Genomic DNA, 18,738 nt, shown 5'->3' with positions numbered 1-18,738 from the left:
TATGGGAACTTGATTGCATCATAATAGATACTGTATTGGTTGTCTAAGGGATATAAGGAAAATCATTTTTTTTTTAGCTATAACAAATAGCACTAGCTGAATAGAGACTCAGATCAGCATGATGAGATATGAACTGGGATATATAGATTAAATTAAGTCCATCTATATTTTCATGAAAAGTCATTAATAGTTAAAGAATTTTGAAATATTTAATATGTAATTGAGTGAAAACAAATGGTTACCATCATCTACACAGCATCATAGATAAGTCTGACAGTGAATAATAAAAATTACTTGCTGAATGACAAAAAGGATCATTACCTACATATGTCCCAGGTTGAGGGTCTGTAGCAAGAAATGGAAATTGAAAAATATTAAATAACTAAAGTGTGATTAAACTCTTAAATCTGAAGTACACAAGTTTAAAACTGATTTAATAACCAAAAACTTTTTTCTTAAGGCTCAAAGGGCACAAAGATATCTGTTTTAATTAACTAGTTATATACATTCTAACTCCCCACTTTTAGCTACAAATTTAATAAGAGAAAACTCCACTTAGAAGGCCCTTTGTATATCCAATAGCAATTCTTAATAATTATTAGAAATGAATAATTTCAATTAGATATATAACAACATACTAAAATGGAAAACAAATCTCTGGCTTAAATAGGTTGAAAAATTGTTTATATATTTAAGTAGATGGTATAATGAATAATCAAATGCTCTTCCGTGTTGGGAAAAACCCCAAATCTCTATCCAAACAAAGATGTATATATATAAAAAAAAAAAGAGCAGCAATCAGAGAAACAGTACTCTGTGAAACTCATCAGTGGATCCTTGGCATAAGTATAGAAAATACCTCACATAGGAGGATAGGAGAGAGTACTCCAGTCAATGGACTCAAATCTAATCACTGAAGTAAGGTATTCAAGGCCCTTTTAATGGGCCCATTGAAAAGCAGCACCAATGACCAACATGTCTGGAACAAGCTGAGTGAACCGTTCTCCTTTCTACAGTTGGGTTTCATTTTAAATTTCCATCCTGCTCTCATCTCTACATGTGGCACCTTCTGACCTGTTTATGCCATTCTTGCCTATACAGTCAACAAACTCTTACAAACTTTCTACATTTCAAGGTCCATATGAGTTTATCACCCCAAGGATCTTTTATTTAAGAGATTAAGTCTGTGCCTAACATTTGGCAAAGCTCAACAAGTATGTTACTTTGGACTACATTCTTATTTATTTACAAACCATTCATTCAGCAACTCTTTTCTTTTTCAGCCAACCCAGGTCACTTATTTCTAAACAGTTCCATACAAAGTCTGACATGGCACTTACAAAAGTGTGTAACCAATTGAACTCAGTCTGCTAGCAAGGAAAAATTTTATTAAGAATCAAAGATAAAATAGTAAATATACTGGTCAGAGAAGCTGATAAAAGACACAGGTGCCACATAACATAAGTTACAGGGGTTGACTGAAATAATCTGCTCATTGTGGCTGCATTCTATGACTTGAGTCTTCACTTTAGGAGTAGCCTAAGTGGCAGAATAAACTGCCATCCCAATATCACACATAAAGGGTTTCCACTGGCACCAGGAACCGTATATTTACCTAGTTTGCTCTGAGATATCTCTGGGCTTGGTGTGGTTTTACGGTCGGGGCGGGGACGGCGCGTTCTTGTTTTTTGGGTTGTTTTTGGAACTAAAGAAATGAAAATTATTAATATTTTCTTATGATTTCAGAAACCAAAGAAAAGCTCACATATGGTGCTAGCTTCTTAATATTCGCTTCTACAACTTTGCTCTTATCTTAAACATTAAAATCTTTTTTTGCCGGGTCTCCTTGAATCTTGACAAATGTGTCTCTGCCTAGAAAGATTTTTTTAGCTATTTGTATGCAAAAAACTGAGGTAGGGGCCCGTATATATTTATAAGTCTCTCGAGAAAGCATAAAGAAGTTTAATAATTCCAAAAATTAGTTATTATTGCTGATACAGGATTTTCAAAGCTCTGACTCGAAAGGAAGTTTTAATACATTTACATTATAGAGAAGGAGACAGTCTCAACTACTGGGGATAAAAATTCCTGGTTTAGGCATATATCCCTGCATATTGTTAAAATAAGTATATTTCATTCTTAAAATTATTGGCAGACAATAAAAATCTCCCATATACTTCAAAACAACTCCCTGTTGATGCCCACACAACTACAACAGATAATTATGGAGTCACAGACTCCTAACTGTATTTGAAACTGAGCCTTAAGGCAGAGCAATAAGCAGAATTTCAGGCTCTGTAAAGTATTAGTAAACAAGGGAAAATTAAATACAGATCCTTGGCATTAGTAGCATACAGGCTTCCTTGTAGTCTAAGCAATGTATTTAAACATATTTACTACATTAAAAATGGAGAATATAGTCGAATTGTATGATATAATGAGAAAATATTATGAAAGGGAAAATTTCTTGACTGAGAGAGATGTGGACTAGACTGGTGGTCAGTGAGCAGGAAAAGCATCAGATTAAAACATCAAAGGTCATTACCCAGCGTTGTCCAGGGAGCCTCAGTTGTTAAAGTTAAAGATTCAAAGTCTGTGGCCGGAACTGACAAAAAGCAATAAAATAAACAATTGATATTAAAGAAACATAGGAAAAGGAAAATGATCTTGAAAAGAACCTCCTTAACTCTAATGTTTGAAAAGCATTTCTGAATACTGGAAAAACAATTTTCTAAGAATGGCTGGTCTCTGATAATCATTTACCTCATAAAACAGATCTAATTTTAGATATAATTTGCAGTTTGTTATCACTATGAGGTAAAGGAAGAGTTTTTCATTTTTCTCATGTATTTAATTTTTTGATTCTTACTATATTGGAAATGTGAATCTAAAAATCTTTTAGTTGTCTGATTTTTACTTTAAATTACTAAGGAAACCTAGTAGGAAATTTTGATTGGTATTTTAAGTTTTACCACTATTATTATTTCCTACTGCTATAATTTTTGGTTTTGGGGCCACACCTGGCAGTGCTCAGGAATAACACCTGGCAGTGCTCAAAACACCAGATGAAGTGCTGGGGATTGAACCCAGTTGGCCATGTGGAAGTCAAGAGCCCTAGCTGCTGTACTATCTTTCTGCTCTGTTTTAAGAGCTGGTGATGGTGAGATTGTTTTCAAATCAACTTATTGGAAATCTGTGATAACTATGCAAAAGATAAGCGTCTGTCTTTTCTCCATAATAACCGTGACACTACTGGGTTAGTATCTTTCAATTATTTTCATTATTCTCCCCCACATCACTTCTAAACAATGTTGATAATTTTCTCTTTTTATTTTCACTTACTTCAAATAGATATGAAGAGATAATTTTTCTGACCTTTTTGCCAGGGGGTATTTTGTTTGTGGGGGCCTCACCTGGTGTGCTCAGGCTTTTTCTTGGCTCTGTGCTCAGAAATCAGTCCTGCAGGCTCAAGGGACTATACGGTCTGCCGGGAATCAAACCCAGGACAGGCACATGCAAGGAAAATGCCTTACCCTCTTTAATATCACTCTGTTCCCTATTTTTAAGTTAGAAACACAATCAAAATGATTAAGAATAGCTGAAAATAATTAATTTTTTAATCTAGAAAAAAAGACAGGATTTCTGCAATTTTACAATATTCTGAAACAATCAAATTACATGTTGTATAAAACTTAAGAATTATAACTCCTTGGTGTCAGAAAGAGAGAGACAGACATAGGAAGATTGCACTCATCTATGGTATATAGAATAACAGAGTGGGAGACTAACACCCAAGAATTGTAGAAACAAGCACCAGGAGGTTGACTCCATGGCTTGGAAGCTGGCCTCACATTCTGGGGAAAGGGCAACTCAGAGAAGGGATCACCAACTATAATGTAGTCGAAGGCCATTCGGGAGAAGGGAGTTGCGGGCTGAATGAGGGCTAGAGACTGAGCACAATGGCCACTCAACACCTTTATTGCAAACCACAACAGCTAATTTGAGGGAGAGAACAGAAGGGAATGCCCTGCCACAGTGACAGGGTGGGGTGGGGGGAGATGGGATTGGGGAGGATGGGAGGGATACTGGGTTTACTGGTGGTGGAGTATGGGCACTGGTGAAGGGATGGGTTCCCGAACTTTGTATGAGGGAAGCATAAGCACAAATGTGTATAAATCCGTAACTGTACCCTCATGGTGATTCATTAATTAAAAATAAATGAATTTATTATATAAAAAAAGAATTATAACTCCTTGGTTTTAAATTAGTGGTTAAAATTGATCTTCATTAAATCCCGGATTTAATGTAATAGTAAGACAGCTGATCATTGAATACCTGTTGAACACTTACATGGAGATTACTTTTTCTCTGATTCTCTAAGGTATCACATTATAAAGTTACATTAGAGCATAATCTGAACTAATAAAAACATGACAGGCAGAAGAGATTGAAAGAGCCACAACAATAAGATGAGAACAAAACAAGATTCAAAGTAGAGTCCTTCAAACAAAATTTAAAGGGGATAAGATCCCGTTTTTGTTTGGAATTCAGTATCACAAGATGAATTTGTCAAAAGAAATGTCCAGTTGCATTTGAGTGGCATGAAATCAAGAAAGAAAAAGACACTTATGAGAAACAGACAATTATGACCCAGACAATTATGACCCACATGTGACCAGTGGTCTCAAAAACTTCCTGATTTGAAGGCTGGACTCTTGACAGCATCAAGTGCTACAAGCAATATAAATGACTTTGATATGATCAAAGAAAGCAGTATTTAGGAGCTATAAGTGGAGTTGCAGATGTAAGAACACCTAATGTTGTTTAAAAAGATCCCTTTTGAGAATAGTAAACAATTTTGACAATGAATAAAAGAGATGATGGATGATGATCATTTGCAAAAGAGAATACAGATGACAGAGAAGAGAAGTAAGTACACACACAAAAAATTGACCAATAAGAAATTGTTACCTATGTGCATGGAGGAAGAATCCACCTCAAATGTAACAGGCTCAAAGACTGTGTCATAAAAATAAACAGACATAATAAAAATAAGAAACAGTACATGTTAGGGGCTCGATAATGCTTAATTCAGAACTTCCAAAGCCTCATTAAGTTTACATAAATTCTTGATTGGCCTATTTATTATGAGATGCTCCTAGTAAATCATAACTTTACATTAGATAGAACCTCAGAAGAAAATTTTAGTGGCAAAATAATTGAGCTTTTAGAACTTCTGTAAGATTATCTTACTTGGTAGGAAATATCTCAACTAATAGATACTGTTTAAAATGCCAATTGATTATCTAAGAGGAGTCAATTCTTGATCGAGTCTTTTTCAGTTGTTCCTATTAAGAAAGAATACAGTAAGCACTGCTTAGTTGATGGCTAAAACCACTTTCAAGTATATTATTCATTCAGATAATCAGATTTCTGTGCATCACAAAAAAGAATTCAAAGACTAAATCTTGTCACTGGTTTAAGAAAATAGAGCCTACTGGAATACTACCATGTAGAATATGTTAGTTTATCATACAGCTATCTATTCATATAGCACTTAAAATAGTGTGGCTATGTTGAGAAGACAATGAATAAAATCATGGTATTTGGATTTCCGTATTTGATATTACACATTGGTAACAATTTCCGCACCACCCTAAAGGAAAATCTTCTTAAAGCATTGGAAATTATGTTTACCGGACTTAGTTGGTGACATATCTGGTTTTGCAGTTATTTGGGGTTTAGGAAGAAATTGCTTTGGTGGTTTTAAATCTGAAGGGGAAAAAAGGAGCAACAATTAGTGCTGTGGTAGAGGGATGACCCGTGAAAATTAATGATTTTTTATACTGTTTTCCTAGCTAGAGATCAAAGCACTGAAAGCAGTGATTACCAGTTTGTATTTGAGGTGCATCTGATATATGTATAGTTTCAGGTAATACAGATGGTTTTTGTGCTAAAAAAAGATATAAAAATTAGCATAAATGTCATAGTTGCTGCTATTACTTTAATAACATATATATCTAAGCAAAGTTACTATATATCTAAAACTTAACAAAAATTAACCCCTAGGGTGTGGGAAGAGTGGGAAAATACATTCATATTTTACTAGTTTTTCTAAAAGAAATAATTTTTTAAAAATATTCAAAATGTGCCCTTGGTACTGTTATGAGAACTAAAATAACACTTTTTTCCTATATAAGTAAATTAAAAATGAATAACATTTTATATTTAATAGATGGGTTTCTTCAATATAAAAATAGCAACATAAAAGTTATGACATTTGTTTAGTAGGAGACCTGGAAAATTACCCTTAAACATTTGAAATTTTAAAGGAGAAACAAAGCTGTATGTATTTGGATTTCTGAAATTTTCTAAGGCAGAGGCAGATTAAGATAAATTATAAACGCTGAGAAATGATAATGAAATAATTATAATCAAACAGCAGAGTATAAAAACAATTGTTTCAGTAGTAAAAACAAACACATCAGCTTGGGAACTTCTAATGTTCCAACTTACAGAGATAATCCATTTGACATTGGTTCTTAGATCAAGAACACCATGTGCCTCTAATTGTCCAAGCATATTTAAAAACATACTTCAAAGAAACTGAAGAGTTGAAGCTGTTATGTCAGGCAGCTCTTAAAAAGAAAAGTCTTACAGACTGAATGAGTAAAGCAATGGAATTATAATTATGGCACTGTAATGAAATGTTGCCATTTGTAAATCCAAAATAAGCACAGACAATGGGTTGAGGACATGCTCCGAATTCTGGGAGGCTGGAGTTTGACCCCTGGACTGTACTGCCTTTCCCCATACCCTCAGTCAGAGCTGCTAGATGTAGGCTGAGCAAGCTAACAGAATAGCAGAGAAGACCCCATTCTGAGAAAGAGTGGTGTATTTCAACACAAGGGCACATGTGCTGGAATGACACACATATGTGGAGAACCAGGCTTCGTGTTCAAGATCACAGCCTTCCCTAAATATGCACACAGTCTTCTTTGAGAAGTCTGCTTGATAGGTTCTTCAAATCCAGAAGGAAAAAAGAAAAACAGTGAAAGAAGCAGAGGATGAAAATGTAAGAGGATGATAGAACTGCAGTCATGCCTGTGTGCGTAACAGGAGAATCAAAGCGACAATCCATGAAAGAAACCGGAGAAGAATAAAATTACCGACTGTGGGCACCAAGAGCTCCGGATGTACCTCAGTAGGTTCCAGAGTTATAGAGGCAAAAATCCACCAATTATGTCAAGAAGTGGCATCAGAGGCACGAAATACTACTACTTAATCTTAAATAATACCTTTTTTCTGAATATGATTTTCCCATTTACTTCTTTCGCACCTCTCTTTTGATACCTCATCTGCTATGGATAAGCATCCAATGGGAGTTTTAGAGTGACACTTACTTATTATTCCACTCAGAGAATCGGCTTACAGCTCAATATATATAACCACCCCAATATAAAAAATATATAAGTTCAAAAACATAAATGGAATCAGGACAATGTGCACAAACACTTAACAATAAAAATCAACCGCTCTGCTTCCTAACGCCCAGTTATATCATTAGTAGCTAGCAATTAAATCAGTAGTGGCCTATTATATTCTTACATTAATTAGGACCCTCATCATTTAATTTACCAGGTTTGGAGTAAGGAGCATCTGGACTAGGTGTAGTTTTAGGGCGGGGACGGCGACCTGGTCGGTTGGTCTTTACTGGAGCTGAAGAAAGCAAATCAACTAGTTACTAGAAGAGCAGGCCTGTCCAAGCTGACAATCAGTACTATGCATCTTTTGGAGGCACATTTAAGACATGTGATTTACTGTGAATGTGTCTCCCCTGTTATGTAACTTCCATTTGTTACTTGAATTAAGTGAGGTCTTGAAGAATTGGTCAGAGACACACCAGCAGTTACTACTCAAGAGCAGTCTCTATTCTTCCTTTTCTAAAGTGGAACATCTCAAAACTTTATATAGCTTAGAGATATAGGTTAAGAAGATTTGTTGGAGGCGTATGTTCCAAAGGAACATGAGAAAAGTTGCTTTTAAGATGCCACCAAGAAATAGAATTTATTTGGCTGACAATTTGATTTTTTTGTCTTTGGCCACACCCAGCAATGTTATTTATTACTCCTGGCTCTGGGCTCAGGAATTACTCCTGGTGGTGCTTAAGGGACCATATGGGATGTCAGGGATCAAACCGGGTCAGCTGAGTGTGAGACAAGTGCTCTATCCGCTGTATGGCCCCATGAACTGACAATCTGATTAAAACTATAATTAAATTACAACATTATTTAAAGACACTTAAGCATTAAATGACATTAAACATCAAAATAATATGTGCAAAACACTTTAAATTTAGAAATATTTTTAGGAAGGACAGCTTAAACTTAGATGGTTTGAAAGGATCGAAATTTTTTCCTTTCAGAGAACACCAAAGACATGCATAAATGTAAGTACACATACAAGTAGACACAGACGGATGAACCCATTAATGGAAGCCTGTCAATAAAGACACAGGAGTAAGGAAAAGAAACAGGTCACTCCCACTGTAACTGCATTACCTAATGTTGTTGTTAGAGGTTTGGTTTCCAGTACTCCAGGTTCTAACATTGCATGAAAAATCATGGAGGAATCAAAATCAGAGGAAAAGTGATGAAATATATTTAAATATGGAAAGTACTAGGTTGTTAATGACTAACTTTAGCAAACATAAAAAAGGAAACTTTCATCCAAATAGAAAATTCATTTTAAAATTTGATTCTTGTGTTTTTAGACAACTTGGGCAAAATATAACCAGTTAATTTGGGATGAGAGCTGAGAGGAAAAAAGAGCATGAACCTCATTGGAATATGTGACGAGAAAAAAGTGATGAACAGCTTAAGCTCTGAGGAAAAATATGGGTAACTGGCAAAGATGACATCATAGGACTGTTTTTACTCTGTTGAAGAAAAAGCACTTATAAAGATTTGAGGTCATTTAAAAAATTGTTCTTTGAACAGACTTCCTAGCAACACAATAGGATAGTTTGATCTGGAAATATCATAATACTTTTTAAGAAAATCTGCAAATGTAAGATTATTGAAAAAAATTAAAGCATACATATGTGCCAGGAAATCTATAATTCTCCACTGAAAATAACTAGGTTAAAGCAAGTTGAGAACATATTCTTCAAATATAAGGAAGGTCAATAAATAAAGTTTCTAATCAAAATCAGTATGAATATTGTTGTCTTGAAAAATGTATGGATCTTCTGGCAAAAGTTGAAAGTATCTAAAGGACAATTTCTTTTTTCTTTTTTTTGGGCGGGGTCACACCCGGCAATGCACAGGGGTTAGTCCTGGCTCTGCACTCAGGAATTACTCCTGGTGGTGCTCAGGGGACCATATGGGATCCTGGGAATCGAACTCAGGTTGGCCGCATGCAAGGCAAATGCCCTACCCGCTGTATTATCACTCCAGCCTAAAGGACAATTTCTTAATAGTTTTATATAGCACACCTGACTATCCTCAGGTACTATTTCTGGCTCTGCACTCAGTGATCACTTTCAGTGATCACTTCTGGTGTGGCTTCAGGTATCATACATGGTGTCAGGGATGAATCTGGGTGGTCTCATGCAAGGCAAGTACTATCTGTTACATATATATCTCTAGTTTCTTTTGCTAATGAACTATTTTCCTCCATTTCCTAATATTCTTGACTGCTAAGGAGATACTAAGGCCTGAGAGATAGTTTAAAGAGAGGTCAGGTTGCCTCTGAAGTTTTGAGTGATCTGTTGGCTGCCATTTTGTTTTCTTAGTGGGCAGTCAGGTTCATTCTAAGAGTAATAGATCCATCAGACCTATAGTTATGTCTGAATTCTGTTAGTTTTTAATAATTTACAGAATGAATGGACCTGATACTCTTTAAATTAAGATAGGAATTAAACTTACATTCTAAATGGGGCACAATTTTTCTTGTGGTATTTCCCATAATTACTAGTAGTTATTAATGGCAGGTACATTGCTTCAAATAAAAATTAAGTCCCTTTTAATTTAGCAGATTAACATGTCATTAAAGTTTTATATTTTACCAAACTTTGAATTAGTTGAACGAAGTTATTACTTAATAAGCAGACAGCAAACTGTCCAGTGTTCATTCATATGGGCAATATGTAAATTACAATTTATAACTGAATATAGTTTGGTTGCAATATCTGTTTGGGATATTTAAAAGAATATTCAATGGTTTCCTAAGATAGATTTCTAAAGCAAAACATTATTTTCAAGAACCCCTTGATTAAGCCTCTAATTCACCCATCCATTAAAAATACTGAAGTCAGTATTTATCAAAGCAATTAACTGTTCTAACAAGATTTCTTCTTAACAATTTGACAAATATTTAAAATACAACCTTCTGGGCTGCAGCAATAGTACAGTGAGTTGGCGCTTGCCTTGCACACCACTGACACAGGTTTGATCCCTGACACTACAGAAGCTCCTCTGAGTCCTATCAGGAATGATCCATGAATACAGAGCTGGGAGTAAGCCCTGTGCACCACCAGGTGTGACCCCAGAGACAATAAATGAATAAAATTAAAAACAACATTAAGTACAATGGGTAATGAAATAAAAATGTTGCACACTAAAAGCTAAGTTACAAACAACCACATCTATAGCTGGAGCAATAGAGCAGTGGGTTGGGCATTTACCTTGCACGCGGCCGACCTGGATTGATTTCTTTGCCCTTCTCGGAGAGCTTGGCAAGCTACCGAGAGTATACGGCAGAGCCTGGCAAGCTACCCATGGCGTATTCGATATGCCAAAAGCAGTAACAAGTCTCACAATGGAGATGTACTGGTGCCTGCACAAGCAAATCGATGAGCAACGGGATGACTTGTGACACAGTGATGAGAACAGCATATAACTGTTCACTGTTACAAAGCACCATGTAAAACAGGCACGGTTGATTGGACGGCCCTCAGGTTTTCTTTTTCAATAAGTTAAAAACTTAAGAATAAAATGCCATTACCATCTTAAAAATGAACTTCACTGAAGGAAACATTCCAATTAGATGGCATACACAGGTTGGGACATGGTAGATGCTAGGGTTTGTTTTAAGAAAGCATTGCATTCTGCATATAAAACAAGCCAAAACTATTGTAGATTTTTACTCGTTAGTTTAACCACAAAGGAAAACCAAAGGAAAAGCAGCCTGCATGGAACATGAAATGGAAAATCAGAGTGTGAGGAGAGGGTGTAAAGGTGGTGACTCTGTTGAATCAGAAAGCCTTAGTGGTTTATTCTCTTTGGCTAGAAACAAAATTTTCAGCAGAGTTTTCATGGTGGTGCTTGCTTTAAAATAAAAGCAAAATTCAAAAAGCTTAAACTCAAACAATGGTTGCAAAGATTCACTTGTTACTTTCTGTTCCATGAGGCTGCTCCTGGCATACTTTCCGAGACAGTTGCATTTGTCATTTATGTAGGGTAACATAGCTACAAGGAGCCTAGGTTTATCCCGGTCACACCCATCAAAGTGCTCCCCAGTCACTCCCATTCCTTTGTTTATCTGTAACCACTTCTCTATGCTCTCTTCCCCAAATAGTTAATTAGCTTTTCCCCCTAATCAGACTCTGTTAATTTGTAAGGTGAGATCTTTCTAGGACACTGAACTTATATTGTAAGTTAATATTGTCTTTCTCCTCTCCTTATGTCTTTTGAATAGTTTACTTTAAAGCAGTGTCCCTTTTGTATAGACACAAGAAGGCAATATTATGCTTTTGTAACTTGGGATTTAATTGGCTTTGAATATTATTCATTCCCGGGCATCTGCTTTCTCAACTCAGTTGCCCTTAGTTCCTAGCACCCCAAAAGCAGGGTCCCGACGACGGACTGAAAGGACCCAGGGCAAGTTCTCAGCTACCCTGGCATTGAAATGGGCCAGACCAAAGCACCACGATTCTTAACTATAGGTTAAGAACTTGATCATGGACAAATGCTGCCATGATCCAAAAGTAACAACGAGACTAGGACCCTGCTAGGGATAGGAAAGACTAATCTGGCCTGAGCACTGTAGTCTGAGATCGAGATGGCCCTTGGAGAGCAATTCTATAAGCTTAATGCATCTCTTATTGTGTCCATACAAAATGATTAATATTATGAATGCTTATATGTTTGTTGGACAAGGAGAGGAGAAACAAACCAATGGGATTCTGCCATTGGGCGGGTATCCTGCAGAAAGAGAATCCCTCCTAGAAGCAGCACCCCCTGAGGGAAAGAACTTTAACCCTATGTATAAGCCCCAACCCCCTCATGCTGGGGGGGATTAACTAGGCTGTAAGAGTGAGCTGGGGGGGCGAGATAGAGAGCCGGGAGAGAAGCAGAGATACAGGAGTGAATGAAATAAAGGGCAACTGATCAAGCACCTGGCTTGGCCCTCATTTCCTCCTCCGTCTGCCCCATGGCCCAAGAACCATGAACCAGGGGCGGCCAATGGGGAGAACCGCTGGGGCTCTTCCCCAGTTGCCCCCAGCAGATCTTTTTTACAATTAAAGGGCAAATGTGGATATTCTTTTGTGATTCAAAGTTAGTAGGCAAAGGAATCGAACTCCATTCACTTCCACATTCTAAGATGGAATGTCAAAATAAGACTTATCTTTGCTCAAACACCAAAGAATGATAAGCATGTACTAGTCTTATTTGAATTAATTCCCTTTAAAAAATATTTTTATAAAACCTCTGAAATTAATAATGTGTATAAATTATATAAATAAGAACTGATGTTTGAAGTATTTTTTTTAGGCTTTCAAATTTTGTTCTTTAGTAACAGAAATAATTGTATTGAGAAAGATTTATTAAAATTAGTAACTCAAACATATTAAAATATTTCTTGGGGCTGGAGCAATAGCACACGTAGGGCATTTGCCTTGCACAAAGCTGACCTGGGTTCAATTCCCAGCATCCCATATGGCCTCCTGAGCACCGCCAGGAGTAATTCCTGAGTGCAGAGCCAGGAGTAACCCCTGTGCATCTCCAGATGTGACCCAAAAAGAAAAAAATTCTTATTCTGTTTGGTAATAGCTTTCTATTAAAACAGCATAAACATAATATTTTTCTTCTAAAACCCTCTAAGCATGATTATTAATGAATGTGCATTAAACCATCCTCTCCTATAGCTGTTAGAGTTCTTTGATTAACATTGCTAGGACTCTTGAATTATATTAGCTACAATCTTTTCCAAACAGCATCTCTGAGCAAGGTCTAATTTAGAATCCCTACTCATGGCCATAGCATTTATGGTCATAGTGTCAAATACACTTTTTTTTTTGGTATAATCCTTGATTTCCTTCATTTTGACACCTGAATCTGAAAATCTTTCTACCTCTTTAATGGGAACCACTGAGAAGTTACTTCCCCACCCCACCCACCCCACCTCCCACACCCATTTCATTGCAAAAACTAAACCATGCCCACTTAAGTAGAAATCTCTTGCCTTAATATCCTAGTTTAGAAGTAGCCACTAAAAATCTAGTGAACATTGTAATGAGATATGTATTCTTCCCTAACCTAAAGAATTAAAAGTTAGATGAAAATGACAAAAGAGACTACTTTAAATATAAAATCTTAAAAGACTGTTTAGATTATGGATAGATGGAAAAATGTTTTTTTTTATCACTACAGATATTATTCAACAACCCTTATACAGAGAATTTTCTTTGTTCTTATTATAGACAAAACCCCCTCCCCTCCACTTCCACCCTTTCTGGAAAAACACCATTAATAGCTTTGAAGAATTAAACAAAAGTCAGTTCAGATAAGTCTAAATTTAGAAAGAATTCATGGAGTATTAGGAAAAAATATATTACTTTCTAAGTCTTCTTGCTTTAGAAATGAGAATTCCACCCCAAACAAGGCCGATTTCTTAGGGAACTAAAACACATCTTCATTTTTTGGCTGAAAGGCAATTGTTTGGTATGATCAGAATTGCAGTCAACTTTGGTATTGGAAACTTCCAGAATGCTAAACAAGGGAATTCTCAATCAATCCAACTTATATTTGTTTTCTCTCTGAAGTTCATGGACATCAGGATCCACCACACCGGCTTGGAGTGATACTGTGATATCAAAGGGGTTAGTTACAATGAGATAACGTGCTGAATTTTTGCACTTTGCATAAAAAAATGTTTTAAACAATACACAAATAGGAACTTCTCATTCTAAAGAGTGGCACAAAACAATTCCTTAACTCTACTTGGATTATTTCTTCTAGACATTTAGTGTAATTACCAGGTTTGGTGGTGTATGTCACTTCTGGGCTGAGAGGTATTTTAGGTTTCAAAGAAATAAATTGTGTTTTACTGGGAGCTGAAAAAATAAAGAAACAAAGCAATGAACAATTTTTTGGCATCTTGATTCTAAAACACAAAAAGAATAACCTAAAATGAAAAACTAATAATCATTAATTAAAAATGTAATAAACTCATTGACCTGAAACATATTTTTCCCTTCTTCCATTTTATTTATCGGCTTTTGGGACACACTCAGTGGTGCTCAAAGCTTACTTCTGACTCTGTACTGAAAATCACTCCTGAATAAGCTTGGGGGACCATATAAATTGTCTGGATTTGAACTCAGGTCAGAAGCATGCAAAGCAAAAACACCTTATCCACTGTACTATCTCTTTAGCCCCATCTTGAAATTTTTAGAAATATACAATTACTTTGTATATTTCACAAAGTACAGTTAATGGAAATACAATGATAAATTTTGTTAGGCTTAATACTATATTTAATAAAATGAAATAGCATTGAGCCTAGTTACACTAGCTACAAAAAGACTAATTTTAATGCATGACTTAGAGAATCATTGAAATTATCTTGGATCTTTACTTCACATTTCCTAGCCACATATAAGTCTAAACACTAGTGGAAAAAATTTGTTGAAAAATTAATACTAATAAGTATAATGATATTGACTATAGTATATATAGAAATTCCACTAACATTGTAATAGAAGGCCCTTTTTTTCCAACCGGTCTTAAGTTGAACTTGGGGACGTTACCCACCAAAATGAAGGACTGTATAGAAACCCAATTTAAAATAAAGGATTAGAGAGAACATGAGGAAGTAACAATGTACAATAGCTTTCTGAGGTACAGGATAGCGTTTATGTATTAAATTTAGATGTCTAAATATATATCGAGCATTCTAAAACCATAAAGGTCATAAACTTGATGTATTCTGCAAGATAATAAATACTGCCCACATGAACTAATTAAAATAGAGGTTGTGACAGTATATAAAGCCTTGGGTACTGGATTTTCCACAGTGAAGTGAGAATCACATCTACTAAAGATATATTATTACCCAGTGTTGTTTGTGTAGGATGAGGACTTTTAGAAATTTTAGATGTAACTCTTCCCGGCTTTGTGGTTCTTTCTGGTGATGGAAAGGAAAAATAACATTAAGAGATCTTTTACACACACATAAAAGATATCCAAAAGAAATTAAATGAATGACCCGTTCAAATTCCTGACTGGTATACAGTGATTAAAGGTTTAGGGAAAGAATTTTTAAAATTAAGTCACAATAATATGAACCACAAAAGTATATTCATATACTATAATAAAATAAGCAAAGCTTAGTTCAGTATCACTCTGAGTTTATTATTTGACAGTGAAGAATATAACCTCGATTATAAATTTGTTCTATCTTTAAAAGACCCTGTTCCATCATATATACTGTTCCTCTATTTTTTTTCTCTGTCCAAAGCTATGTGTCTATGAAATATTCTTTTCTTTTTCTGAGTATATGTACAAGTGTTATCATCTCACAATTACATTGTGTAATGTTTTCTCTCATTGTTTATAACATATTATTACAAACAACTGAAGCTGGAATCATATGTTACCTAGCTCAGTCATTGCCCTGGCAAAAAGACTGAAAATTTAGTAAGAAGCAAGAAAGTCAATTTTCACTTTAATATGCAGCTCTGTTTCAAGAAATGAGTTACAATATACAATCTCATTCTGTTACACTGCCAGTAAGATTTTGCTCCTGATTCAAACCAAAACCATTCATAAGAACATTACAAAATAATTTTACTGAAAATATTTGTTTTTTGTTGTTTCATGTTATTAATTACTCACAATTGATTTCAAATTTGTAAACAAATTTTTATTAATTAGCTTATTTATTTTTTACCAGGGTGAGCTGCATATAAGGCAAGTGCCTTAACTCTTTTACTATATTTCTGAACCCCTCCCCACTATAAAGGAGAAACTTATCCTTTAATCTCCTTATCACTGTCTTCAACTATTGCCTCTATGCAGTTTTAAAACTTATTTTTAAATTTCAGGGTTTCATGCATACAATGGTCAATACCACACCTTCTACCTGAGTGCCACTCCACAATTATGCCATTCCCTGTAAAAAAATTTCCAACTATAGAATCATATCACTGCTTTTTACACTGAAGGTTAAAGAGATTATTTATTTACCAGGTTTGGTTCTTGGTGTTTTGGGCCTGGTTTTTCGTTTAGGAGTAGAAGGGACAGTTGTAGTTTGCAGGGGTGCTGAAAGAAGATTGAATACAACTTTGGTAAGTGACATTTCTTGAGGGTCAATTTTGTTTTTATCTCTATGTACTCTCTTTGAGTGCAAGAATTGTGATCTATTTCCTTGTTTCCTTAGAATGCCTAGCAACATGCTAGGCATTCACACAGTAGGTGCTCATTAAATAAGTGCTGATTGAGTCAAAAGGAGTTTCTGCAAGACAAATGAAAGTTTGTTATTTAATTCAGGGTACTAAAGTGTAAACATTTTTGAGAAATTTAAAAAATGTATAGTACAATACTATATGAAATGCAGGGGATAAATATGAATATAATGTTTAGTATTTTGATCATGAAAAATTTAGAATTTCTTTAATTCTACACCTCTCTAGTTAACTCTCCAGGAGTTAATGTACCACATTATTCCAATAATTTTGTAAGAATAGCACAGGCGGTGTTACCTATCCATTGTTTTTATATTTATTTATTTATTTGCATTTTGGGTCACACCTGGCAATGCACAGGGATTACTCCTGGCTCTGCACTCAGGAATTACTCCTGCAGTGCTCAGGGGACCATATGCAATGCTGGGAATCGAACCTGGGCTGGCCTCGTGCAAGGCAAATGCCCTACCCACTGTGCTATCGCTCCAGCCCCTCCATTGTTTTTATATTCAGGACTACAAGGCTAACTTGGTGTTCTTTATACATAGATGATTTTGAAAAAAAAAAAACTTAAATAAAGAAAAGGAATAGATCTTAAAATAACCATCTACACTTTGGGTAGAGCCCTGTTACTATTTCTGGATGGTAATGTTGATAGTAATATAGGAAGGAAACCTTTCTCCCAGCTATTTAGACACCGAGATAATTTCATGGTAGAGAATTAAGAGATATGTTTAGCACCAAAAAAATTCTGAAAAGGTCAATATGACTGATTTTTTTGTGTGTGTCACTATAACTGTTCTTTTAAAAGATACAAACGTCATTAGTTACCAGATGTTGTAGCTTGCATTTCAGGACTGGTAAAGATTTCCACTTTTTGAGGCACCATTGGTGTTTCACTTGGAGCTGAAAACATAAATACCACATCCCAGCAAGTAATTCCAGTCAAAATTGGCTATTTTAAGATCTTTAACATGCTTTTAGATGGTGTTATGGAGCACATGCTGCAAGTATATGATAAAGAATGAAAAAAATGCTCATAGTCAAAAACTGGTGGATGAAATGACAATTTAGACTGGGGAAAAAGTCAGAGATGACTCCAGTGCATGGAAGAGAGGTGACATCGGTTACAAACACAGGAGATATGGAATTGGTGAAGATGTCCATGCAGTTTCAAAACTTTCATTCCTTTAAGGATGGAAAAGATATTTGTTATACTTTAAAAAGAAAAAAAGAGCCCAAAATAAAAGACAAAAGATGCTTTCATTATAGGAAAAAAAATAATATACATTCAGAAGCAGGAAAGAAATAGGTGTGATAAAATAAAATTGTCATTTGAGAGAGAGGCATTCACATGGCTTTTCTTTTGATGGAAAACAAAGTATAATTTTCTGTTAAAAACATTACCCGGTGTTGCCCTTGGCTGTTCAAAAGTTCTAGAAGTTTTAGGTGGGACAGAATCCAGAATATGATCACTTGTTGCTGTTGGAACAAATGTCAACATTTAAGAAAGCGGTAGAAGGCCCCAGGAATAAAATACAAACTCATGAGTAATAAATTATGCCTTGAAGAGGGAAAATATCAAGAACATTAATAATGAATTGCCAATGGTTTTAAATTAGCTTCATTAGAAGTTGATAAACCCAGTTTAAAGAAAAATATATATATATACTTTGGACTTTAGAAATCATGATAAAAGTGTATTTTATATGTTCAACTTGATTTCAGCTTTTTACCATTTAAGTGCTAAGTGAATTTCTCAGCTTTTTAATTTTATAAACTTTTCTACTGATGTTTAAAATTATTTGCATTTATCATAGTACAAATAAAGCCACAGGAAAAAATTAGTCACATAGCAATGTCTGGCAGAGAGCAATCTTAATGATTTTTTTTTTGTTTTTGGTTTTTGGCTCACACCCGGCGATGCACAGGGGTTACTCCTGGCTCTTCACTCAGGAATTACCCCTGGCGGTGCTCAGGGGACCATATGGGATGCTGGGATTAGAATCCAGGTCGGCCGCGTGCAAGGCAAACGCCCTACCCGCTGT

General features: G+C 35.4%; 1 protein-coding gene across 1 annotated transcript in view; it reads right to left on the bottom strand.

The window, feature by feature from the left end:
* Positions 1–18,738, bottom strand: part of ABI3BP (ABI family member 3 binding protein) — a 235,619-nt gene that overhangs the window by 73,978 nt on the left and 142,903 nt on the right. The window contains exons 15-27 of the mRNA XM_055127020.1: positions 18,098–18,172; positions 17,522–17,596; positions 16,473–16,547; positions 15,340–15,411; positions 14,261–14,338; positions 8,562–8,609; positions 7,639–7,719; positions 5,891–5,953; positions 5,698–5,772; positions 4,972–5,019; positions 2,546–2,605; positions 1,616–1,705; positions 322–345 (exon numbers count right to left, since the gene is read on the bottom strand). Of these exons, the coding sequence (XP_054982995.1) occupies positions 322–345; positions 1,616–1,705; positions 2,546–2,605; positions 4,972–5,019; positions 5,698–5,772; positions 5,891–5,953; positions 7,639–7,719; positions 8,562–8,609; positions 14,261–14,338; positions 15,340–15,411; positions 16,473–16,547; positions 17,522–17,596; positions 18,098–18,172 (864 nt within the window). The remainder of the gene's footprint in view (positions 1–321; positions 346–1,615; positions 1,706–2,545; positions 2,606–4,971; positions 5,020–5,697; positions 5,773–5,890; positions 5,954–7,638; positions 7,720–8,561; positions 8,610–14,260; positions 14,339–15,339; positions 15,412–16,472; positions 16,548–17,521; positions 17,597–18,097; positions 18,173–18,738) is intronic.

Source organism: Sorex araneus, chromosome 2 (genome assembly GCF_027595985.1).
Source record: "Sorex araneus isolate mSorAra2 chromosome 2, mSorAra2.pri, whole genome shotgun sequence".
NCBI classification, from domain to species: Eukaryota; Metazoa; Chordata; class Mammalia; order Eulipotyphla; family Soricidae; genus Sorex; species Sorex araneus.
Note: the sequence above shows the minus strand (reverse complement) of the source record. Positions and strands in the feature narration are given on the sequence as shown.